Below are 25,665 nucleotides of genomic sequence, written 5' to 3' on the forward strand. Positions count from 1 at the left end.
CTCGGTTTTATTTTACTTTTTTTTTTTTTAATGTTTATTATTTGTGAGAGACACAGCATGAATGGGGGAGGGGCAGAGAGAGAGGGAGACACAGAATCCGAAGCAGGCTCCAGGCTCTGAGCTGTCAGCACAGAGCCCGATGCGGGGATTGAACTCACGAACTGTGAGATCATGACCTGAGCCGAAATCGGACGCTCAACCGACTGAGCCACCCAGGTGCCTCTATTTTACTTTTTTAAATAAAATTTTGAGAGAGAGAAAGAGCCTTCATGCATGTGTGCGGGGGAGGGGCAAAGAGGGAGAGAATCCCAAGCAGGCTCTGTGCTGTTAGTGTAGACCCCAGCGCTGAACCCACGAATGGTGAGGTCATGACCTCCAAATCAAGACTAGTATGCTCAACTGACTGAGCCACCCAGGTGCCCTGGTTTTCTGTTTTAAAGTTAACATCAATCAAAGAATCATCCTCAGTGAGAGATTCCTAACAGAATCAGGGGAGATCTTGTAAAGACCCACCCCGAAGACGGCCCTCCCCGTTCTCACCTGCATGAAGTAGCCGGACAGAAGAGCTTTCTTTATGTTCAGAGCGTTTTCCTTGGAGCCAAAAGCAGGTTCTGCGCAGGGAAGCTCGATTCGCTTGACAATTTCTAAGAGTTCAGCTCGGATGACATCCGCCATCCTGAGTGCGCAGCAGTTGAGGAAGTAATCGTGACACCACTTTTCAACACAGTCTGGGAGGGAAAGAGGAGTAAAAGAAATGACTTGTCATAAGCTGTAAGAGCCCAGGCCGGGAACAAGGCATGATCTCCGTGTCCTCTGGACTCCTCCCCTAAACAGGTGGTCACCTAAGTGACTGGGAGGGAGGCTGCGGTGGTTCCGGGACCCCGGCGAGCTCCACGAACCGCATGCTGCTGGCACTGACCAGTGAGTGGGTCACCCTTCGTCTGCAGCTCTGAAGGGGCACAGGAGGCTGGCCCCGACTGACACCCGTCTTGTGTACACGGCAAGGATGTATGAGGCCCCAGCGTTTGATCCAACTAAGGAGAAAAGCGTAGGGTAGAAGTCTCCTGAGCCGTGAAACTCTCTCTGCATGTTTATAAGAAAAGGATCACTACTGGGCCGAGTTGGAAATCGTGGGAAGCTCACCTTCCTGCCCTAGCTGCAAATTTGTATTACAGTTCAGTCACCTGTTCAGTGTGAAGTTCTTTCGTGCCACCTGCAGTCACTTAGGGTGGATCCGGCGTTCTGCCTTGCCCCGGTGGTGCCCCCGGCCTTGGCACAGTGGGCAGAAGAGCCCGGCCGTGCACTCAGGCCCACTCAGCGCGACAAGAGCACGTACTTGGGCAAACAACGGCCACCCACCCCCCTTGCTCTCAAAAGAGGCCACCAAACTCCCCGGATCTTTTCTGGCTCCACCGACAACTTTTTCTTGTCAGCTGTGAAAAATGAGTCCCCCACTCTACAGAATTCTGCCATTCAAGCGGCTGTCCTGTCTTCCAGTTCACTTCCCATCCTATCGGAGCAAAGGAGGTGTAAGATGCTTCATGGAAAACGAAGGTCCCCTTGCAGGAAGGGAACTCACCAGCTGCCTTCGGGGGCCCAGCCTTCACCACACCGCCCTAGCCTGTCGGCCCCTCGGGCTCCTCTTCCTGTCTTTATTAATGCCGAGCACTGGAGTCGCCCACGTACGTGTTTCCAGTTCCCTTTCCACCGGGTCCCTCTCATGGAAACCCACGCACTCGTCCTTTCACGTCAGGACTTCTGCCTCCGCTTTCACACGCGCCCTTCTGCTCTTTGCACAAGTCCCCTCCCTCCTTGACCGACCTGTGGCCTGGTTCTCTTCTCCGGCCTCCTGCGGCACACCTGTCTACTCTTCCTGTTATCTGGAGCGGGGATCTGTTTGGCTTTGTTCTTCATGTCTGTGTTCTCTCTCCATCTAGTGAGTGTGCGAGTCAGGGAACGCACAAAGCACAGCTCTGACCCAAGGGCACTGAGAGATGGCAGTGCCCTTCTCTCCTCCCTGCACCCTGGAGGACGGGAGCTGTGCTGTGCAAGACTCTGGGTCCCCATGTCATCGTGCCCAGGCACAGCAGCCAGTGCGTTTAGGGACTCGGGCGCCATCTGCTAGGTGACCAGCAGGGCCGGAGAAGGGTGAGTTACCAGCTCGGTTTTATTTGGGGAGGGAAGGGTGGAAACGAGTAGGTTTCTCAGAATCGCGAGCATTCACTTACGTTCGCTGGTGGAATTCAGAGCCGTGTCCTGGTAGGCCTTGTAAATGTTGATGAGGGTAAAGTGATCTCCTTCAGGATGTAAAAATGTCTTCCAACAAGTCAAGGCAGCCTCCTCAGCTCCACGCGGCAGATTAGAAAAGCAATTGGGAGCTTTAAGACACAAGAGGTCACGAGGTCAGCAACCCTGGAGCCCGCTTCATGACCTTAGCACAACGCAGAGGGAGGGGCTCACCACTGTGTGCAGAACCGCTCCTGTCTGCTTCCCTGAATAAAGGTTATTCTTGCTTACTTAGAAGTCAAAGGGATGTAGGGTGAGTGCTCATGAATGTGTCTCCCCCTTTTCACGTTTGCTTCTCGCAGGTCTGGTTAGCAGAGTTAACAGCCTGCTGGTATTACCATCAGAGCAGGGGCACCCGAGACGCTTCGAGGGCAGTGGCTAGAACAGGATGGGAACTTTGAGGTCTAACGCGGCACGGCCTGTGGCCTGTTCTGCCAGTAGAAGAACAAACTAAAACATATAAACCAAGAAGAATGAAGGTGGTAGGAAATAAACACCTAATTCTTTGGAGGAGAACACTCCCAGCAACGCATTTTTACTTCAATGTCTGATTAAGAAATTCACTGGGGTTTGATGGATTTTTTCATATCAAGATCATCCTTATAACTTTCTACCTTTCAAATCTAGTAAAATACTTCATTATCACTTCAAAAGGTGAAATGGATTACTGCCTCCGTTAGGTACTTCATAAAATACTTCAAACGGACCTCATTTAACTCTGTCCCCGGGACAGCCTCACAACGCGGAAGAACAGCCCTTCAGGGGTACCTGTCACCATGGCGGCGATCGTCAGCATCTCCTCTACGCAGTCGAATTCACAGGACGCTAAGATCGACTTTGAGAGTTGGGGGTCAAGAGGAAACTCCGACATGATGATCCCAAACTCAGAGAGATTCCCGTCATTGTCCAGTGCCGCCAGGTAGTCCAAGTCTTCCAGAGCCTGCATCAGACTTTCCGGCGCTAGCCAAGAAAAAAGCAGCAGCAGCTTACGTCATCTACAGCCAAGAGGGCGTAACGTACTGGACCTCCCTTCCCGCACGAAACAACCCTACGGGGCAAAATATGTGAAACAACCATTTACGAGACAACGGACGTCAGGCCGTGGAGGACAGTGATTCCTGAGAGGGGGACACCAAGGAAGTGAGCCCCGTGGCTGCCCAGCTTAAGGCCTGGGGAGAGTTTCCCGCCTGCAGTGCCAGCGGGGACCCAGGTGGGGCCCGCCAGACTCCCTGAGTTATAAAGATGCTGCTGAGCGTGTGGGGAGACTCAGGCGGCCAGGGCCTGCAGGTGGGGGAACACCTGACTGGAGAGAGCCGTAGAGAGACAGGACTCAGAAGATCTCTGAAAGGTCCCCTCGATGCATCGGCAGAGCACGCATAAGAAACTACGTCAGGCCGCGACAAGAACCATCCAGACGATTAGACGGACAGTGCCTGATGCTCACACGGGATCTAGGATACTGTCCACTTCTACCCACTGGGCTGGGAAACCTCACAACTCGGGCCCTGGGAAGGAGACACGGAAGGGACGAACTACCCCCTGGACGTGCACCGCTCCACTCCGCTGAACAAACAAAACCAGGATCTGGAAGGATCATCCTGCAGCCAGGATAAAGGTCGGGCATATTTATAGGAATACAAAATATCCAATACCCAACACAGCAAAGTGCACAATGTCTAGCATCCGATAAAAAATTATGAGGCATGAAGAATAGGAAGCTCCAGTCCCATAATAGAGAGAAAAATTAACCAAATGAAACTGACCCAGGACTCGGATGACAGAAATAGTAGACAAGGACGTTAAGAGCTATTTGCCAGTGCACAGAAGGGCGGAAGGCTGATTTTCTCTGTATCTATGTTTCCCCTTTAAGTTTATATAATGTCAGTAATGGTGTGTTCATTATATATGCTTAATCTCCACCAAAAAAGATAATCCACCTATTCAAAACAAGGTATTCTTGCCCTTGTAGAATAAGATTATATTGATAAAAAATACACATATGTTTCACCTGTCTAGTAGGTGACAAAGCAATAAAAGCCACAGAAAGCAGCAAATCACACAGTATTAAGCTGCTATCACGTTCTGTCCCCGAAATGGAAGGATTTTTGAGCACGACTGGATAGCTTTCCTCTGTCTGAACTCCAGCATGTGCCCGCTGAGCAGGAGACAGACCGTGGGGACCTGAGAGGCAATTTTAACCTACTGGCATCAGGGAGTTCGAGGTAACAGTAAAAATTTCCTTATTTGTTGTTCAAACACTGCTAAGCTACTTGTCAGAAGTTCAGGCAACTCACGTGACTCTTTCCTAACAAGACAACGCTGAAAACACCGGGAGGCACTACTGTGGGTTTTGGCAAACAGCTCGCTGCGGCTGCCCGCGATTCAGCGCGTCTCCAGTCCTTTCACTGCAGAGCAGAGCAGGTGACGGGCCTGCTCTCGGCCTGTGCCACCTGGGCTGCAGGCAAAAGCAGTGGCCGCAGCGAACGTGCCCGGACCTGACACAGGTTGGAGCACAGTTTTCATTCCCAGCTGGGAGAAGAGAAGTTGAACTTCCCTGTTGGTTTGGAACTCCGTCACTGAGACTGACTGTGGAGCACAGCAGGGCTGCCCAGGAGGTCCCCCGCCCTCCCTGGGCCCTGACGCCTCGGTCCCGCCTGGGTGCCGCACGGAGCCCTGGCGTGCTCCTCATCCGTTCTTGGGGACCCCCAGGAAAAGAGGAGACCTCGAGAAGACGGTCCCGGGAAGGAAACAGATGGGCTGTTGAAGGAACAAGTCCGAGGGTTCTGTCAGTGAGCCATGAGATGGAGGAACAGCTGACTTGCCGGAGAAGGTACGAGAAGCGGGAAGAGAAACAAGCCTCGCAGATTAAACGCAGCTGGAGGCGTGAGGAGCTCACTTAGTTACAGAAAACGGTGTAGGAACAGTTCCTGTAAATCAGCTACACTGGTGCGTTGTACGTTACAGGACCTTCAGCAACTGTCCCTGTAAGCATCTGGCTTCACGACCAGGCTCTGTCCCCAAAAGGCACTGCTCGTCCCCGTTCTTATGCCCTGCGGTGGAGGCTGCACATGGGATTACCGGCAGAAATGACTTCTTAATTCTGCTCCCACCCTCACACCAGAAAAAGGGTGTTCCTGAGGCTTGGTCATATTAGAAGCAACAAGTTAATGAATGTAGATTTTACAGGCGAAGGAACTAATAATGAACTGAATAGAATTTGCCGATATTGCATGCCACCCTTTAAGACCTGTCCCCAGTGTGGCTCCTAAAATTGTTTTAGCTAAAGATCAGGCTTAGAAGAGGCTCTTTATGGCAGTGTCGCTTAAGTGTGACCCATGGGAAATACTGCTAACAGATGTCTCGGGCAGAACAGGGCAAGGAGCCTCTCCCGGTAAGCGGTCCCCAAAGCCAGGGCCGGTCCCTCTCCTCCCCCCATACTCCTTACCCTGCTTTCTATCCGGTAAGGATATAGCATCAAAGTTCAATCGGAGTCATTAGAATCGGAAAGGATTTTCGAGGCAGGGTGGCCTCCACTGGTAAACGGAAGAGACCCATTTTCAATGCCACACCCACTCCTTTCTGGCAGGAGCCGAGGTCCTCTGTACCCAGCCTTGCTGTGGCCGGGGCTTTTGGGCAACGGCAGTGCCCACCTGGCACCGTCTGCAGCACGAGGCGGGGGCGGCCCGGCCCCTCCAAGCTGACTGAGCTGTGCGCTCAGACTTCTCGCACGCCCCCTCTGCCCCTGACCGTGCCGTGGAAGGAGACCCAGACGAGACAGCCACGGGCACCTCCGTCACTGCCACCCCGGCACAAGTCTAGGGAGGGACCACGAGGGGAAGAAAGGAGCCAAGGCTGCTCTGTTGGCTGTTTGCTGATTGACTTACTCCCTTATAAGGATGACACTCAACTCATTCACTCGCTTCCTCCTAAGCCACTCATGGCTTCTCGTGCGGCTGGCACTTGCAAGGCCCTGGGGGCAAGTACACACGTGGACGGGCTCAATCGTGGCCTTCCAGAACTGGCGGTCTGAGGAGGGACATCGACACAGAACCCAACAATCCCTTTCCAATGTGCTGGGAATGCGGTTTTACCTAGGAGCGTGCCTCCACTCCCAGAGAAGCATGTGAGCTGTACCGTGTGACCGCCTCCTACACTGCCACCAACCTCCACACAGGGCTGACCGGTTCAGGGTGGGCCCCTTCTCAAACAGAGCCGATGACTCTATGGTGGGAGTCTTAGAAGTCTGGACCCAGAGGAACCGGGATTTCCAAGGGCTGACTCAGGACATCGTAAGGCTAGAGGCAGAACACGGCCAACTTTCTGCCATGTGGACTGAAAAGAGAGCAAAAGAGAAGAGCCACGAGAGAAGGATACGGTTCGTGGGAGCCATGTTGGGCTCTGCGCGGAAGTGTGGAGCCTGCTTGGGGTTCTCTCCCTCCTTCCTCCCTCTCTCTGTCCCTCCCTCTCTCGGCCCCTTCCCTGCTCGCACTGTTTCTCCCTCAAAATAAAAGAAACAAGTAAACGTTTTTTAAAACTGTAGCTTCTGGTCCCAAGTGGTTTTAGGACTGGGACTTGGGCATTGCGTATGCTGCAAAGTCCACAGAAGGAAGAGACTGAGGAATCAGATGGCTCTGGGTTGACACCATAGACTCTCAAGTCAGGACTTTTAGGGAATAGGTTAAGAGTTTGATTCTGAAAATAGGAAGGAAACACTTCTGCTTCCCTGAGTTTCAAAGGACATGCTCATAAAGTCTGGCATTTGCCTACTTCCTACCCCCTATACACGGCACTTTTGCATAATCTCATTTAAATCTCTTTTCCCCAAGTTCATTTATTTTGAGACAGAGAGAGAGCGAGAGCACACAAATGGGGGGGGGGAGGGAGAATCCCAAGCAGGCTCCACACCACCAGGGCGGACACTGATGCAGGGCTCAGACCCGCGAACCGTGAGATCATGACCTCAGCCCAGATCAAAAGTCGGACACTTAACCGACTGAGCCACCCAGGCGCCCCCTCATTTGAACCTCTTTGTAACCCCCTGACACAAGAGGGCAGACACTGTATCCTCATGCTACAGCTGAGGAAAAGGTAAGTGACCTGCCAAAGGCAGAGGCCCGAGCGGCCCAGCTCGGCCAAACGAGGATGTGAGCCCAGGCCTCCGCACCTGCAGCACGCCTCCTGGCTCCACGTCCAAGCTCTGCTGTGACCCACCGCGGTTCCTCAGAGGCAGCCTGGTGCTGCCTCCCAATGCCTGTGGTCTGGTATCTGCTCTTCCCACCGTGGAAACCGCGTTGTGTGCGCCCGTCCGCAGCTCAGGGCCTACGTGCCTGTCGCAGTGTGGGCAGGAGTCGTGCAGGCGGTGACAGACATAGTATTTACCGTGTGCCTGTGCGTTTCTTTAAATTTTTTTTAACGCTTATTTTTGAGAGAGGCCGAGCATGGGCAGAGAGGGAGGGAGACACAGAATCCGAAGCAGGTTCCGGGCTCTGAGCTGTCAGCACAGAGCCTGATGTGGGGCTTGAACCCACAACCCGTGAGATCATGACCTGAGCCCAAGTCGGACGCTTAACCGACTGAGCCACCCAGGTGCCCGTGTGCCCATATTTCTAAGGGCCCCACGCATGGTAACTAATTCATCTTGACAATTCTATGAACCAATTACTCTGATTACACTCCCATTCAGATGAAGAAACAGACCCTGAGAAAGTGACATAATGCTGGATGTGACACAGCGAGCCAGGGGGGCGGGACCGGAGCCCTGGCAGTCTGCTCAGGAGCCTGAGCTTTCAGTGTCCCTCTGCCCTGGCTCCCCAGGGACGGCCCGCTCCCATGTCTCGTCCCAGCTTAATCGTGCACCCTCGAATGCCCCTTTCACCCTCGAACGCCCTGGCCTGGCTAACAGGTCACTTGCTCACAGGACCTATGAAGAGCCTAATGCGGATCAAGAGCTGAAAATGCTTCCTTCCATTCTGCGCCTTACAAAATCTCTCCCATTCTCAGCTTCGCTTTCTGAAAAATTACTTTGTTGCTTCCGGCATCTTCCAAGATCCTCATTCAGCCGCCCCTGGGTTGTTCTACTTTATCTGTGCCTCTTTTTCCCATTTCCACCTGGCCACCTGAACACTGCAATAAACTCCGCGTGGCCTCAGACACTCATTCACAAACCCACGCTGGGCCTTCCTGCCGGGATGGCGCCAGACCACCTGCTCACCTCTGGGGCTGTCTGGGGGCGGCGGGCAGCGGACGGAAGCGTCCTTGGCGAGTCTGTGAGTGCCACTGTGAGCGTGGAGTCTGCAGCCCACACTCCCTCTGTTCTCCTCTCAGTACAGACTGTAATGTGTAAAGACCCTTCTGTGAACCCCGAAGCAAAATATCATGTTTCCAGTGACATAGAGACCTGCACGCGGGCTTCTCCAGTGTGCGCACAAACGGCTTTATCGTGGCGGCCGGAGTTCCAGAAGATCCTGATTTCTTGACGCCGGACTCCTCACCGCAGATCAACCCATTGCAGCATCTTTAATCCCTCTTTCTCCCCACACCGATGCTGGCCTCTGCAGCCCCGACTTTATTCTGTCCCTGCGTGCTCCCCCGTTTTCTTGAGCTCTCATCCTGCACATGATGTCTGGCAAGTCTGTGTGTAGGGGTTCATCTCTCCTAGATCATTCTGAAGCCAGTGGTCTGGCCACCCCCAAAATGGGTTCTGCCTCCTGATACACAGATGACCTCCGATGTAGCCCAGTGCACCGCAGCTAGTTTGTCTCCAGTTGCTGTGCGGGTGCCATCGCCTTCCCGGAGGAGGAGACGTGGTCAGTCGGTCCGACGCCTCCGATGCAGACTGCCAGTGATGGCGTCGCTCATGATGGAGGCCAACAGTCAGCACTAGGCAGGAAAAAACAACCGGTTCTTTTTTTTCTTTTTTAAGAGATCAGTATCAAGGGAGTTCAGTGAATAGCCGGTAGCCTAGTTATGCCAGATTCAGTTTCACATGGCTCATGAACCCTGAAAAGGGTAACACGTTTGCTGCATTTGCGTATTTCAATTAGCAGCTGAATTAATGCAGCAGCTGCAAGCGTCATCTTTATTTCCTTCTAAAACGATGAGTCAGACTTCGTCCACGGTTCTCTTTTCCCCGAACACAGCACAACACGGATGTGTGCACGCTGTCAGGAGACAAAAAGGAGCTGCCCCCCAACCCTCTGTCCCCAGTTCTCAGCTCCAGGCAGCGCAGCGGGAGGCTGGCGGGAGGAAGCGGGGTCTGCCCTGCTGCGGTTTGCCGTCTGCTCTTTGGAGTCTTTGACGTTACAAAGCCTGCTTTTCTTCTCCCTTCCTGGCAAGGCCACCGGACACCTACCGTCTGGAATGGGAAGATACCCGGGGACCCGACACGTGGTGACTCTGGGGCCGGAGCGATGAGCGGTGCAACTGTAAGAGTGGGTTTCAGAAACGAAGCCCGTCTCTGCAGAGCTCGGTCCCTGGAAGCTCTCGGCAGGGCTCACTGTGGCCGCCGGGCTCTGACAGAAGCCCAGCCGTCTGAAGCTGAGGTCACCGTGAGAAACCTGAGAAATGGGGGTGCATGGCCCAGACCCTCGCTTGCTTCCTCAGCGACCAGAGGAAAAGCCGGGAGAAGGATGGGTGGCCGTTTGACAGCCCCGGGGTGGAGGCTACCGGGATACTGTCCCCCGGCCCCGTCGGACTCCCCACGATTCCCGTGACCCCACACTGTCCAGTAAGACAAATGCGCCGAGCCGAGGTGGCCACACACGCTCTACAACCTTACATCCCCAGAGCTCCTCCTGCCTAGGTCGGTGCACCCAGCAGACACGCATTCCTCGCTTCGGCCGGTGACCCAGGAGCCGGGCCCCAGGAACGCTCTTCTCAGGCAGGGAGGCCGGGAGCCAAGCAAAATCGGCTCACGTCCCCCGAGGCCCGCGGGAGGGTGGCGCCGCGTGGCCGCCACCCAGGTGCGAGCCCATTTTCCCAGGTACGTTTCCTCGACGCACATCCTACTCCGGCTTCTTCTCTGTCCTGTCTGCGTCTCGGCTCCTCTGCTGCTCACCCTGGAGAAGGTCTTCCCGCTGCCCTGTGCTCTGACACCTGCATCCTCTAGGCCCTTAGGGAAGCCAGTCTCCCTGCCAAGGACAGCCTCTCCGGGGGCTCCGTGCCCCCCCCAGGTCATGGTGGCTTCCAGGGGCCCCACACATGGTCCTGCAGACTTGGCACAGTGGGCAGATGGGGCAGGGGCACGGACACTGCAGAAGAGCTGTCCGCAGTCCTTCTTCTGGAAGGACAGAGAGCTCCCGGGAGGAAATGGCTGCAGAGGAAGTAGACGGATTTCAGAAGGAGCAGCTCGGGTCCCTCTCCCTCCTAGAGATCCCCCTGCTCCTTAGATGAGAAAGTCTGCACTGAAAATCTAAGACCCCAAAGGGTTCCCCAGAGTAATTGATTTTTCACGGTGTTTACTGGGAGAGTTTTGTTGTAAAACTCTGAAAGGCTCCAGGGAAGGACGCGACACTGGTGCAGAGCAAGGTGCACCTGCCGGGCCCTCAGGGTGAGGAAACTTCTGGCGATGCTCCTGGGGCGCCCTGAAGCGGCAGGCGTCGCTGGTCCCACCCACGCCGACTTCTCGCACCCTCCGCACAGGGCCGCGCCACTTAGAAGGACAAGCTGTCTCCACTGTCGACTTCGCACCTGTCACCTTTAGAGCACCTTCCTCTTAACCCACTCCAAATCCTACCAGTCATTTTCGGAAATATTTGAGAAAGAGTTACTCTAAAATAACGTACTTCTCGGGGCGCCTGGGTGGCTCAGTCAGTTGAGCATCCAACTTCGGCTCAGGTCATGATCTCGTGGTTTGTGGGTTCGAGCCCCATGTCGGGCTCTGTGCTGACAGCTCGGAGCCTGGGGCCTGCTTCGGATTCTGTGTCTCCCTCTCTCTCTCTGCCCCTCCCCTGCTCATGCTCTGTCTCTGTCTCTCAGTAATAAATAAACGTTAAAAAATAATTTTAAATAATGTACTTCTCAAGTGCTTGTAAATCCTACCAGCACTGCTGGGCAAAATGACAGAAAAACAGGGACAGAGAGAAAACATCCCAAACAAAGAAGAAATTCCACTGTTTCCAAGTATGCTCTCTGCTTACACGGTCTTTTGTGACTCTCTCGTGTGCATGTGATACAGAACCCGGATCAGTAGGTTGTCATCCACCGCCCCCCACCTGCCACCATCTGATACACATACTGAAAATTTCAACCACTGGCCTAAAGTGTGAAAAAAATTAAGGACGTTCTTTTTATCAAAGCACAAGTGAACTAAGTTATCAGTGAAGAGCGACCAATCCTTTCAGTCAGGACCCTCCATGGGGGACTCACGTACCCACTCTGTTTCGGTGAGGTCAAGCTGCTGGTCCGAGAACAAAGCAGCGGTTCCCAAGGTAAAGATGCCTGGACGCGGGCAGGGGGCAGTGGGAAGGGGCTGCCTGTGGAAGAGGCCACTCTCAGGCCGGGACTGGCCACCCCTGCCCAGCCGCCCGGGCTCCAGGGTCCAGATCATTCTCCAGTGTCAGGGCAAGAAGTTCCTACAGGTTTGTCGAAAAATGACCTCAGAGGACATGTGCCTCCAACGGGGACAATGCTTGTACGACCAAATCTCTGCGCGCCTGCCTGTGCCACTGAGTGCCACCTGCTCTCAGGCCCGGGCCCAGGCAGGGGCACACGTCTCCGCCACGCGCCCCGAGAACACTCGAGCACACAGCTACCTGGTCTGTTGATGAAGTCACAGTGGCCTAAGCCTGCGATGTCTATTCTCTTCACGAACAGCACCATGCTGGTCAGGTTCGCCTCCTGCATCTCGGCTGGCTTGAGCGGCCGCATGTCTTTGGAGGCGAACTCCTCAGAGTACAGACGGAAGAGTTTTCCTGGAAGAAACCAAGGGACATGGTTACGATGGCTCCCGGTCGCCTGCCTCCGGGGATTTGCAGCCGTGTTCGTGGCCGTGGTGCTACCTGGAGAAGACGAGCCGACAATCTGCTTGCGTATCTCCGCTTGGCTTTGGCTGATGGGCTGCATGACGAGTGAGTTCGCTCTGATTCTAGGGTTGTACACCTGTGAACGGAAAGACAGCATCTTTTTAGTATCACATCGCTCAAGATTGCGCAGGCTCGCCGGACCGGAGGGGACTGCGTGGCCCAGGGCGCTTTGCGGAATGCCCAACTACAGACTCATTTTCTCGGGATGACATTTGTTATTGTTTCGCTTGCCCTGAGAGAGAAACGGCTAGTGGCTTGATAAATGGATTTAGAGACTGTCTGCTTTCAGTGTAGGTTCAATAAACACAGGGCCTCCGCACCATCTCCCGAAATACCGGTGGTGTCGCTTCTCAAAGCACGACCCTGTGAACGATGACGGATCGTCACACACCACACAGAGGAAAGGATGATCACCCGCCGGTGCTGTGTCTCTTCAAGGTTCCATTCAAGTTGTGATCTCAGCGGTCTGACCTTGACAACATATGCTGAGCCCTCCCAGTGCTAGGGGCTCAGACAAAAATGGCATATGGCACCAAGAGGGATTTTTCCTACGGGTGGTTTGAGGGGGAAAGTGACAGCCCTGGGTTCTCTGAACGGTGGACGAATTCAGTAAGAGCCCAAACCGATTCCCAGGGAGCCTTCAGAACGGCTGGAATTGCTCTGTGACAGTAACATACTGCGGGGACCCAGTGTCCTAAAGGGGTAAAAGCTACGTAAACCTCTAATGATGTGAAATGGATCAATACCCTGGTACGTTTCTTTTCAAGTTCTTAAATGCTATGATTCCTTAAGTTCCAGTGTCTTTGAGAGTTTGAGATAGCCTACTTCCATTTTCCTAATTTTTTTTTTACTTACAGGTAGTTATAAAAGTATTTTTAAAAATTTAGGATAGGATTTCATCCTGTCAACATTAAACCCAAAATCTGATAAAATTAAAGCCAGTATACTCGAAACTAAATTCTGGTAAATCACCAAGATGCTAATTACTTTGAGAAAGGGGGTCTCCCCAAGACACTCAGACGATGTACGTAGGAAAAGACTGGTTCAGGAGTTGGACCCTTTGCCTTGCTAGCACCTTAGCTGAAGAAAAACCACTGACAAGAGAAGCCATCACCTTTCTGCTTTAGTAGCTGTGTCTTTTCTCAAAACGTTTTCCTCTGGCACCCCAATTAGCGTGGGGATTACCGACAAGCTAACGAAAGGCAGTAGTGGGTAGGCAAGACTGGTCACCGGCCGCGATAATCCTCCTGTGTGCGCATGGGCAACTCAGAGACTCATCAGATCGCAGAGTTCATCCTCACTTCCTGCTCGATACGATGGCAGGAACCCAAGAAATGGATTCTCGATGCTCATCAGCAGGCTATTTACGCACGTGACAAGAATTTACCTTTCTCCTTTCCACACCCACGTCGATGACAAATTTGACTGTGTTACTCCAGATCAAAGACTCTCCAGAGCTAGTGGTTAGCACCACTCTCCTCTGATAAACTTGGCATCTTTTTTCTGTTTCCTCATTTGGCTTGAACAACGCACATTTCTCTTCTGGGTACAGAGGAACCACCACCAGCTCCCCTAGATCTGGGTTCAAGTTAGATCCTTCTTGACAGACAATTTCATAGGCCTTTTCAATATCCTAAAGTAAAAAAAAATAACATCATCCATGAGAATAAAATATGTTACAACTTCATCACTTTGAAAAAAGATGTCTAAATTAAACACAACTACAGGCAAAAGGTACATAATGTATGCAGGGAAAGAAATACCTGTGTTGTTGTCTCTGTGAATCATTACATGAAAAGAAGACCCGACTAGATGAGTACATTTCTTTGGGGAAGTTAAATGTAACTTATAAACAATTTCATTGCTTTTCGTCCAAAATGGTCTTCCTCTTGGGAAATGTACTGCCCGTGCCTTTTTATGCATTTATCTTATTTTTCTAGATTGATGCAATTTCTCAGATCCATTAACAATGACAGGTAAACAGAAGCTATCCTCATATTGATGGTGACGCATCACTGTGCTTTAATGGTGGAACAACTAAGAATTCTAAAACAATCTCTGGGTCTGTAATAAAAGCATATACACACCCATTCTGTAACCAGGGTCTCTGGGTCACTCTGACCCATTAGCCTTTAAGATCGTGTAAATGGAATGAAGTCGGCAGGAGACAGTCACTGCTGATTTACACACTGTGGCATGATTCAAGCATGTAGAAATATCCTTTTAAATTGTTTCACTGACAAATGTATTGGGGGAAGGAAAAGTAAGTTATTGCCCCTAAAACTACACATAAGTAAGGGGGCAAAATGCTCCAAAGGCAAGGCATTTTAGATACTATTTTTCTTTTTTTTTTTTTTTAACATTCATTTTTGAGAGTGAGAGAGACAGAGTATGAGCAGGGGAGGGGCAGAGAGAGAGACACAGAATCCAAAACAGACTCCAGGCTTCAAGCTGTCTGCACAGAACCTGACGCGGGGCTCAAACTCACGGAGTGCAAGATCATGACCTGAGCCGAAGTCGGATGCTCAACCGACTGAGCCACCCAGGCGCCCCTAGATAGTATTTTTCCATTTCTCAAATACATTTCTCAAAAACTAGATTTTTCCATTTCCATTTCTCAAAAACTAGATTTTTAGGACCTCAAATAAAAGAGGTGTCATTTAATGTAACTCTTAAACCTTTGGAATTTATGTTTCTGAAGTTTCTACTTTCTTCAGGGCCCAGCTAACAAACTACCGAATGGAAGAAGTCTCATTTCGTTCATCAGATTGCACTAAAAATCTACATGAAAAAGATGACTTCTCGTGACCACTAAGAGTTTTGAAGACCTAAGACCTATTCCATTTTCCAGTGTCCAGCTCGTTCTCCTTCCTTCCCTTCATCTGCAGAAGAGGGTTGAGTTGACTCAGGGTTTTATAGGGGACACATCTGCCTAGAAAGATGGCATCACAGGTCTCTAAGGCCTGGGGAGAGCTGTTTGAAAGTGACTCCCGGGCCTCCAGGAGGCCCCAGGAAGCAGGGCAGAAGCTTCCACGGGAGCAGCTGTCAGGGACACCCTCCCGTGTAGACCCCCCTGTTCCACACAGAGGTGGCGTCCTTGGGGCAGATTTCTACCAAGCCAAGAGAGTACCTGCTGATCATAATAAATGAAAACTTGCCAGTTGGAACACTCAGAACAAAATGATTTCTCCGTATTTCTAATTCTGATCACATCACCATTCCACGTGCGGACAGCCTATTAGAAATTACCAGGAGGAGGACGGAGATGTGAGCTTTGTCTCCTGCCCCTGGCTGCTGCTCGGCCCCCCAGGACAGGCCCCATTCCATCCCTCCCAGATGACCCCTCCCCTCCCCGCCCCGCCGCCCCTGAACAGGCTGCCACAGGCGTTCCTGGAGCCGGAAAAGGAGGCTGATTCCAGCAGTATCTTTCTCTTTTCGCTTGTGGGCAATTATTTTTCAAAATAAACCTTCCAACTGCACTCAAACATTTCTTATTCTCTTCGGATACTCTTTAAAAAGTGATTTGGGCCACTCAGTTTTTATTTGCTTCCCATTGCTAAAGCTTTGTGGTTGTAGGTGGGCTCTAAGGTTGAGTTTTGTTCTGAATGGAGAACGAAAAAAAGAAAAGAATTCTTCAAAAGGAAAAAAAAAGCAGAGCAAAATAGACACTGACAGTGTGCACAGTGTAGGCGCTTCAGGCTCAGCTATCAAAGGATTTGAGGCCATAACCTTCAGAATTTGAAGGAAAAAGAAAGCTTAAAATACTGTTCACTTTTTTTTTTAATTTTTATTTTTGAGACAGAGAGAGACAGAGCATGAATGGGGGAGGGACAGAGAGAGAGGGAGACACAGAATCTGAAGCAGGCTCCAGGCTCCGAGCTGTCAGCACAGAGCCCGACGCGGGGCTCGAACTCACGGACCGCGAGATCATGACCCGAGCTGAAGTCGGACGCTTCACCGACTGAGCCACCCAGCGCCCCAAAATGCTGTTTATTCACTTCCTTCTTACTCAATGTGTCTGTGCACTTACCCATGTGGGGCCTTCCTGAGCCACCTGCAAAGCCACGGAAAGCACGGTGACACACGCAGGGAGATCCCCGGCGGCCCCAGGACGAAAAGGCCCACAGTGACGCAAATACGCAGGGCATTTCCCAGAAAGCCTTCCAGGCGACAATGCCGTCCTGTTTAAAGCAGCACCGCAATCTGGCTGCTGGCACCATAAATCCCAACTTCATTTTCTACTTCACGTATTTCACTTTTTTTTTTTTCAGGTTAAAAGTTAAAGGATAAGGAACTATAAACACTGAGGGCTCAAAGTCTCAATTGAGTGCCAAAACACAGGACAGCCTGTGACGATGGGGATTAATTCACAGCAGGCTGAGGTGCTGAGCGAGCGGTTACAGACAACGGGAGGTACCCAGTGCTCCCCAACCCAAAATGTGTGAGGGCATTTCTACGATTTCCACTGTATCTCGTAAGGGGCGCCTGGGGGGCTCAGTCGGTGGAGCGTCCGACTTCAGTTAAGTGTCAGTTAAGTGTCCAACTTTGGCTCAGGTCATGCTCTTGCAGTCTGTGAGTTGGAGCCCCGCGGCGGGCTCTGGGCTGACAGCTCGGAGCCTGGAGCTTGTTTTGGATTCTGTGTCTCCCTCTCTCTCTGACCCTCCCCCGTTCATGCTCTGTCTGTCTCAAAAAGAAACATTAAAAAAAATTAAAAACAAAATAAAACAAAATAAAAATAAAACAAAATAAAAATAAAATAAAATAAAATATAAAATAAAATAAAATAAAATAAAATAAAATAAAATAAAATAAAATAAAATGTATCTCTTAAAGGGCACCTGGAGGGCTCAGTTGGTTAAGTGTCTGATTCTTGATTTTGGCTCAGGTCATGATCTCACAGTTTGTAGGATCGAGCCCTGTGTGGGGCGCTGTGCTGACAGCACAGAGCCTGCTTGGGATTCTCTCTCTCTCCCCCTCTCTCTCCCTCTCTCTCTCTCTCTCTCTTCCCCTCCCCTGCTTGCACTCTCTCTCAAAATAAACATTCAAAGATTTTTAAAATAAAAAAAAATGTATCTCTTAAAAAATGACAGTGCATTTCTGTTAATGTACTGAACTGCTTGGATTTGCTTTCACGGGACATTTAACTGTTGTGGCAGGTTTTAACGTTTTATATGGAAATCAAGAAAGTTTCAAATAGTATGGGGGGTGGGGGTGTGACCAACAGCGGCTAACATGGATTTCAGAGCAAGGCACATTTGTCGAAGAGAGAAACTGCGAGACCACAGGAGAGGGAGAGGCGTACCTTAATGGTAATCCTGGCAGACGTGGTAAAGAAGAAAAGGGAAAAGTCCGGCAGGGGACTGAACTGCGTCCAGCCTGTTAGGTGGGACACGGGGACAAGCGAGCCCAATGCCAGCTGTGGAAGGCGGAGCTGGACTGGGAGAGAAAGCTGGTCCCGGCAGAGGTTTGCTGAAGCCAGCGGGACGCTGGCGACCCAGACCTGCCGTGAGCCGGTGCACCAAGAGGAGCCTGGCTCACGGGTTCCAGGGCTGGCCCCAGGTCAGACCCGCGGCACCTGCCCACCATCGTGGCCTCGCTCCCAGAGGCTCGGAACCGTAAGATCTGCACGCGACAAGTTTGTTTTCCAAAAATCCATTTTGGAATTTTTGTCTACTCTGAGTTGAAAGACTACTCATTCTATCAGTCTTAATTATCCTTTCTCCCTCCCGCCCAGAAACTCATGTCTTCTTTTTCACCTGGTGACTGACCATTCATTCTGCCAATCTTCCCTTCCTCAGGCTCCGCCCGGTTACACTGAGAACCTGTAACTGTCCTCATGGATCCTTCCCCTGGCCGCCTGTTCATCTTACCACTTTCCTCGGGACTTTCTTGAATCATGCAGGCTTAGGAAATGGTCACAGAATAAATCGCTATAATAGGGAGAAGACCTCCTATTGAAGAAACTGTATAGTCCATACATGAAAAATCGCTAAATCTACGGTAGTTATATATTTGAGATTCTGAATTACTTTCTTTATGGAAGCAGGTAAAATCTACGTTGTGAGAAGGCTGTCTGAAGTTCCCGAAGCTGGGAGGGCCCGTCGTCCTTTATGCTTTGAACATCAAGCCGCATAAATACTTTACAAGTATTTTTGAAAGAAGTGAGTACTTAAGGCTCTGAGGGAGAGCTGAGACCCTTGTCTTTGCTCAGCTGGTGCCTCGGCCAACATCAAACAATCTCCCTTGCCCTTTGTGGTTTCTGTTTAATCACTGGAATCACTACGTATTTGGGTCATGGTCTGCTACAAAGTAGCACTTTTACTGAGTAAGACGATGAGCAGGAAAAAAAGACCAGGAAATTAGGCCCTAAGAAGAAAGAGATAATCCTTGAGATTCTGGGGGCTTCTAGATTCAGCCAACAGAACAGGGGAAGTAGGGTCGGGCATAGCCACAAATAAGAACAAAACCCCAATCCACTGCAAGCCTGATGGCACCTCGACCACATAAAAGCAGTAGCGAAGACTCAGTCACACATTTCTTTCTTTTTCTTTTTTTTTTTTATGGTTTATTTATTTGGGGCACCTGGATGGCACAGTCAGTTAAGCGTCCGACTTCAGCTCAGGTCATGAGTTTGCAGTCTGTGAGTTTGAGCCCCTCATCAGGCTCCGGGCCGACAGCTCAGAGCCTGGAGCCTGCTTCCGATTCTGGGTCTCCCTCTCTCTCTCTCTGCTCCTCCCCTGCTCAAGCTCTGTCTCTTTCTCAAAAATAAATAAACATTAAAAAAATTTTTTTTTAAGTAATAAAGTTTATTTGAGAGAGAGGCAGCATGAGTAGGCGAGGGGCAGAGAGAGAAGGAGAGAGAGAGAATCCCAGGCAGCGCAGAGCCCCACGTGGGAGTCGAACTCAAAAAAACCGTGAGATCATAACTTGATCCGAAACGAAGAGTTGGATGCTTCACGGACTGAGCCACGCAGGCGCCCCTCGGTGATACATTTCTAATTACTCTTTTGAAACCACATTTTCCAGAATCCATGTGAGATCTTTGTGATCCTTTTTTAAAAGGACCCCAGTGCAGGGAGAGAGTCCTCTGGGTGGGCTAGACATTATACTTTCCCGCTGACACTGCGGTGACGACTGGAGGGACATCTGTGGGATGGGTAGAGGCCTCGTCTCCGGCACACGCCCCTGGTCACACGGGAGACAGTGAGAGCGTGACGGGAGTCGGCGCGCATCTTCCCTCCCGAGACCACCTGGGGCAGACGGACACTCGGCCCGAGCCTGGTGTCAGCGGGTCAGCTCTGGGGACCACGGGCTGGAGACCCCCAAGCCGCCCCCCGGGCCCTCTGTCCTCACCGCCTGGGACTGCAGAAGCACTTCCGTGCTCTCCTTCCAGAACACGTTTTGTTTACCCTGCCTGCGTGTCTTCTCGAGTATTTAAAACAGGCAAGCGTTTCAACGGCGACTCAGCAAACTGAAACCCGTACGTTAATAATTATGAACAGCCTCGCCACAGGGTCAAGAGGCTCCCCCCTAGGTAACCCAGCTCCGCCCTTAGGTCAGAATCTTACTTACTTGTTCACAGGCCAGAAAGACCACAATGTCTCCCTTCTCACCAGACTGGTGAATTTCAAAGATAAGGCGTAAAATGGACTCAAAAGACTCCTTCTGGGCCCCGCTCAGGTACACAACCTCCACGGGGTGCTGCTTCTTCACTTCTATGAGAGGCACGTTTCCGTAGTAAGACATGAGTCTGCTGATCAGGTGAGGGGAGGAGTTAATTATAAGCTTCAGTTCGGGTCTCGCCATTAAAACGTCCTTAAGAAGGCCAAGTAACACATCCGTGGCAATGCTTCTTTCGTGGACGTCGTCTAAGATGATGACCCCGTAGCTACCCAGAAACGGACTGGACATCATCTCCCTCTGCAACATGCCGTCGGTGCAGTACCTACCAAGAAGAGGCGGTCAAGTTAGCGGCTCTTGGGAGACACCGGACGACGACTCCTGCCGCCACCACAAACGCCTTTGCCGTCCCCTAACTCACTCAGGAGTTAGTGTGATAGAATCACAAGTTACTGCTGACTCTCGTCCAAAAGCAAGTTATTTAAATCTATGCCTCTCCCGTCATGTCAGATGAATTATCCCCTTCTCAGCAAACTCCCTCCTCTAAGCACCGATCTTCTAGGAAGAAATGTTCCCCGCCAGGAGGAGGCAGTGTGTGGGTTTTGTACGTAACATCGAGGCTTAAATAAAAAGGGGAAGATGGGGATTTATTTAAAACTCCACTAGACTCAGCAAAGCCTGGCCTTCCAGATTATATAATGCTAAAGGAACACTAAGGCTCAATCCTAAAGCTATACGGACCTTCGATTTTCCCTATAGCACAGAGATCTACTTCCTACCTTGTGTTCATAAGATCGCATATACAGTGCTTAAAAAAGCACTGTTCTGATGACTATGTAAAAAAAAAAAAATATATATATATATATATATATTTGGACACTGTTAAAGTTTCATCAAATGCAGTTTATATTTAAATTCCTAATACAAAACTCCTAAAGGCTAAAAATGAAATCTAGGAAAGTTTTATTAGTAGTTTCTGAAATTAAATATATTGAATTTGACCTTGAATGAAAATCTGAGTAATTCTTTTAAAACCTGTGTTCTAGAGGGTCCATATTTGAAATTTATGTGTCATTCTACAGAACATCTTCATACATAGTTCAGAAAGACTATTCTAGGTATATAATATTTAGGTATATCAACGGTTTCAAAAAGGGCCACCAAAAAAGCCTAAAGAAGAACTAAACTGTTACATATAACATGGGGGAGGGGGGAAGACAGTGGTAGGCATAAAGATTGTATTTACTAAGTGTCTATTACCTACCTAAAAGATTAGATACTAAGGGGTTACAAACAAGTGGAAAAGACCATACCAAATACAGGACCTTGCCTTCCATAATCGGTAGTTAACCTTAAACCCTCTCATTCAAATAGCCATTCACTCCGAGCTTATTAAAAATTATGGCTAGAATTAGATGTCCAAGGAAATGAATCTGGTTCCAATTTACCTTTGTAACGAGAAAGTCGCGAACACGGACAAGGGGCTTACGCGTGTCGGTCACACGCGTGAGCTCGTCTTGCCCCCTCAGCCCCCCTGTGAACAGGGAGAGCGGGCACCCCATCTCACGGACGGGGAAGCGTAAGCACAGAGGGGTTCGGTGGCTTGTGCGGGGCTCAGGTGAGCAAGTGGCAGAGACACGCATTTGACAGCCACGTCGCCTCCTTTTCAGAGCGCGGAAAACCGAGGGGGAAAATGGGGGATTGCTTTCTTTGATCAGAGGGGGCTTTGCACTAGCTGTGGCCTCTCTGCTGCCACTCCCGCTCTGTTAGCCACAAATCAGAGTATCTGCTGACACCGCACCGGCTGGGGGCCGGGGGCCGGGGGAGGGGGTGGTCGTCAGGGTGGGAAAGAAAGAACAGTCTCCCAGCAACAAGAAAAACTGCCAAGTGAGGATAAAAAGGCAATGTGAGGGCCGGGCCCCCCAGCAAAGGCAGCAAAAGGGGGCCAAAGCGGGACCCCAACCCCCATCCACCTCCGGGATACACCTGCAGTTCAGCCCCCCTGCAGCCGAGAGCTACTTTCCAGAAAGAATGCTACATGCACGTAAGAACGAAACAAATGTCAACATAAGTTGTAGTTCTTCGTGCGGCCGCCAGGATTGAATGCTTGGGGGGCGGGGGCTCTGCCATAAAATAATCCCCTAGAAGCTACGTCCCAACACATAATAGACGTTTAAACGGGGAGATGGGTCTTCCACCTGCTCTGACAACATTGGTCGATTTCTCCAAAATTATTTATCTCCATGGCTTTCTTAAAAAAAAAAAAAAAAACTTAATTAAATTTACACTTGATCCATAAAAGATAAAAATACTGTAATACTTCATTTTGGAAGTAACTGTCACCGAGAGTCCCCGCCAAAACGTTTCCAGATGGCATTAAAGATATAAAAATACATACATTAACTTTAGAATATAGTCAGAGCTGTCCTTTAATTACTATCGCGAGCATGTGAAAGGCCACTTCAAAATGTGAAGGGTAAAGAATCAATCTGTCAAGGTCAGGGACCCTTTACTCTTTCGGGGACGTAGGTCCTGCCCTGTCTGCCACCGGCAGGGAGGTTTTTACCTATTTCATCTGTATCGTTTACAGACCATTTGCCTCATAGAGTTTATGCCTAGGTACTAATTTGAGGCCCTGGCTATCAAAGCAGAAGGTGACGAGCCTATCTTCGAGAAGTTCAAGTCATAGCGCTGTTGACGGAAAGATCCCTCCTGGTTTAACACTAGCCTGACGCCCTGCGTCCTCTGTTTTTGAAGATAAACACTTGAGGGGAAGCGGCTCAGTACCACGCAAATGAGTCACACGGGCTTTCGGAACGGGAGAAGTCCCCAGACTCTTCCACTGGAGGATCAGGGCCCTCTGGCTGGCTCGGGGAGGGGACCGCTCCTTCCTTCCACTGGCAAACTTGCTGATGTGAGATGCTGGGGAGTCCGAGGAGGAGCACGCCGGGACCGCTGTCCCATACCATGGCACGGCACAGCGCACCGCGTGTACCCCCTCCCTGCTGGGGCAGATCTTCCCCCACCGTGGGCCCCACAAAGGAGTTACAGGTGTGCAGATACACTGTTCCCAGCACACTGGTCTCCCCGGCCCTCGGAGCGTCCAGGCCGCGCCTGGCTCGGCCCAAGCCCACGGGATGGCCAAGCAGCCTTGACCATGTCCTTGAGGTAATGCTAACTACTTTCCACGTGGGCTGTGATGCAAAACTCCTTGAGCAACACAGCCTCAGGGGAGGGCTCTCCCCCCACTTATCCTTTCTCTGGTCCCTTTTCCTCTGTGTGCCAAGCCCTTGGAGCCCCCGGGGCAGAGGATATCTCCCGATAAGTAGAGATAAGAAGAGGTCCCCCTCCTGCAACTTGTGGTGGCTGCTGAGAAGACTCTCTGGAACCGGGGAGGCTCCGACAAGTGCGGCCCGGAGAACGCCGGTCGAACCCGCCACGAGGAAGGCTGGAATCGAGGAGAGTCCGGCAAGCACCGAGCTTTCTAACTGACACTCCAGGAGCGGGAGGGAAGCCTTCCTGGAGGAGGTGACCCTTTGCGCTGGAGGGAATCCGCCCCGCCCGGAAGAGGCGTGGGCATGCCAAGCGCAGGGCACACAGAGAACCACACGGACTATGTCAACCCAGGTAACTGGTACCGACCCGTCCCGGGGAGGAGCTCGAGAAGCATACGCCGGATGGTCTCTGGGTCCAAACGAACAAGGTCGTGGCCGTCCCCCGCGGGTTACGGGGCGACGTGGGAGGAGTGGAGGCGGGGGCACAGCAGAGCGACCCCCCACCCCCCACCCCGACACCGACCTCAGGATGGTCTCGCTGGCGCAGCAGTTTTCAAAGGGGATCACGTAGCCGACTTCGTGCCCGATGTTAACGTCCATCTCGTCTGCCACCCGCAGGGCGAGCTGCACGGCGCTCTGGGGGCGGACCTGCGTGCACACCACGCCCCCGTGCTGGTAGCGGACGGACAGGCAGTACTCGGCGCACCACTGGGGAACCTTCAGCGGGGAAAGAGGACACGGGATCAGCCTCCTCCGGGAAGGAACTCGCGCTCTGCTCCGCCAGGGAAACCGCGGGTCGTGCGGCGGGGCTGCAACGCACCCGGGTTAGGGACACTGAGGCACAGGGTGATTCCTGGAAAATCACTGAATAAAGTTAGGACCAAACACGAGGTTGCAGGGGCTGTGAGAGTCTGACCACTTCCAGATGGGGGGAGAAGAGAAAAAAAACAGATAAAAATCAAAGGCAAAGTTAAAAAAAAACAAACACATTTTCAACCTCAGCTATGTTTCTGAAAAGACTAATTTTTCTTCCAGTTGCAAGAAAGCTCCATGAGACCTATCTATGGCTTCTGGTATCGACTACAGTGTCTTAAGCAATGGAAATATTAAATAGCACCTCTGTGACTCCAGATTAAAGCATTTACATTTAAACCTAAATGGCCGTAACAAAATAACCAAATAAGCCTCAACATATCCCTGGTAAGAGAAGCTAACGTACACTAGCATTTATCATAGACAATGTAAAATGATCCCGGGGAGCTAGTCAACCACTCCATCCAGGTTTGGAAAGAGTCGATTCCGACGCTGCTGCTGAGTCGTTTACACTAAAAATCCATTTACTGTATCAAGTTCGTTTGTGCGAGAATTAGTATACTAGAAAGTACCTGTTTCGGGGTGCCTGGGTGGCTCAGTCGGTTGAGCGTCCGACTTAGGCTCAGCTCATGATCTCGCGGTCTGTGAGTTCGAGCCCCACGTGGGGCTCTGTGCTGACAGCTCAGAGCCTGGAACCTGCTTCCGATTCTGTGTCTCCCTCTCTCTCTCTGCCCCTCCCCCGCTCATGCTCTGTCTCTCTCTCTCTCCGTCAAAAATAATAAACATTAAAAAAATTTTTTTATAAAAAAGAAAGTACCTGTTTCATCTGTACGCTATAACCTGAGGTGCTATCAAGAAATAATACTTTGTTACGTGTTTTTTTCTTCTTTTTAATGTTTATCTCTTTGAGAGCAAGAGGGGGAAGGGTGGAGAGAGAATCCCAGAGGATTCTGCGGAGGCAGATTCCCCACTGTCAGCACAGAAATAACACAGGGCTCAAAACTTCTGAACCATGAGATCACGACCTGAGCTGAAAATCAAGAGTTGGATGCTTCACCAACTGAGCCACCCAGGTGCCCCGTGACATGTGTTTTTAAAACAGATCATTCTAAGAGTGTTTTTAATTTTTTTTTTAACATTTATTTAGTTTTGAGACAGAGAGAGAGAGAGAGAGAGAGAGAGCATGAGCAGGGGAGGGGCAGAGAGAGTGGGAGACACACAGAATCTGAAACAGACTCCAGGCTCTGAGCTGTCAGCACAGAGCCCGACGCGGGGCTCGAACTCACGGACCGCGAGATAATGACCCGAGCCGAAGTTGGACGCTCAACTGACCGTCACCCAGACGCCACTCTGAGAGTGCTTTTATTTATTTATTTATTTATTTATTTATTTATTTATTTATTTTTATTTTTTTAAATATTTTTTTTTCAACGTTTATTTATTTTTGGGACAGAGAGAGACAGAGCATGAATGGGGGAGGGGCAGAGAGAGAGGGAGACACAGAATCGGAAACAGGCTCCAGGCTCTGAGCCATCAGCCCAGAGCCTGATGCGGGGCTCGAACTCACGGACCGCGAGATCATGACCTGGCTGAAGTCGGACGCTTAACCGACTGCGCCACCCAGGCGCCCCTGAGAGTGCTTTTAAATA

General features: G+C 50.9%; 1 protein-coding gene and 1 long non-coding RNA gene across 14 annotated transcripts in view; one reads left to right on the forward strand and one right to left on the reverse strand.

Annotated features, from left to right (window-relative positions):
• Positions 1 to 25,665, reverse strand: part of DHX32 (DEAH-box helicase 32 (putative)) — a 59,340-nt gene that overhangs the window by 2,903 nt on the left and 30,772 nt on the right. For all 13 annotated transcript variants that reach the window (XM_011287617.4, XM_011287616.4, XM_011287618.4 and 10 more), the window contains 8 exons: positions 23,727 to 23,920; positions 19,881 to 20,253; positions 13,696 to 13,941; positions 12,285 to 12,384; positions 12,039 to 12,197; positions 3,055 to 3,246; positions 2,229 to 2,378; positions 541 to 728 (listed from right to left, as the gene is read on the reverse strand). In XM_011287617.4, coding sequence (XP_011285919.3) covers positions 541 to 728; positions 2,229 to 2,378; positions 3,055 to 3,246; positions 12,039 to 12,197; positions 12,285 to 12,384; positions 13,696 to 13,941; positions 19,881 to 20,253; positions 23,727 to 23,920 — 1,602 coding nt within the window. The remainder of the gene's footprint in view (positions 1 to 540; positions 729 to 2,228; positions 2,379 to 3,054; positions 3,247 to 12,038; positions 12,198 to 12,284; positions 12,385 to 13,695; positions 13,942 to 19,880; positions 20,254 to 23,726; positions 23,921 to 25,665) is intronic.
• Positions 727 to 4,348, forward strand: LOC123381029. The gene is made up of 2 exons (XR_006587532.1): positions 727 to 2,148; positions 2,589 to 4,348. It is a non-coding gene; the product is annotated as an uncharacterized LOC123381029 (long non-coding RNA).

Source organism: Felis catus, chromosome D2 (genome assembly GCF_018350175.1).
Source record: "Felis catus isolate Fca126 chromosome D2, F.catus_Fca126_mat1.0, whole genome shotgun sequence".
Lineage (NCBI taxonomy): Eukaryota > Metazoa > Chordata > Mammalia > Carnivora > Felidae > Felis > Felis catus.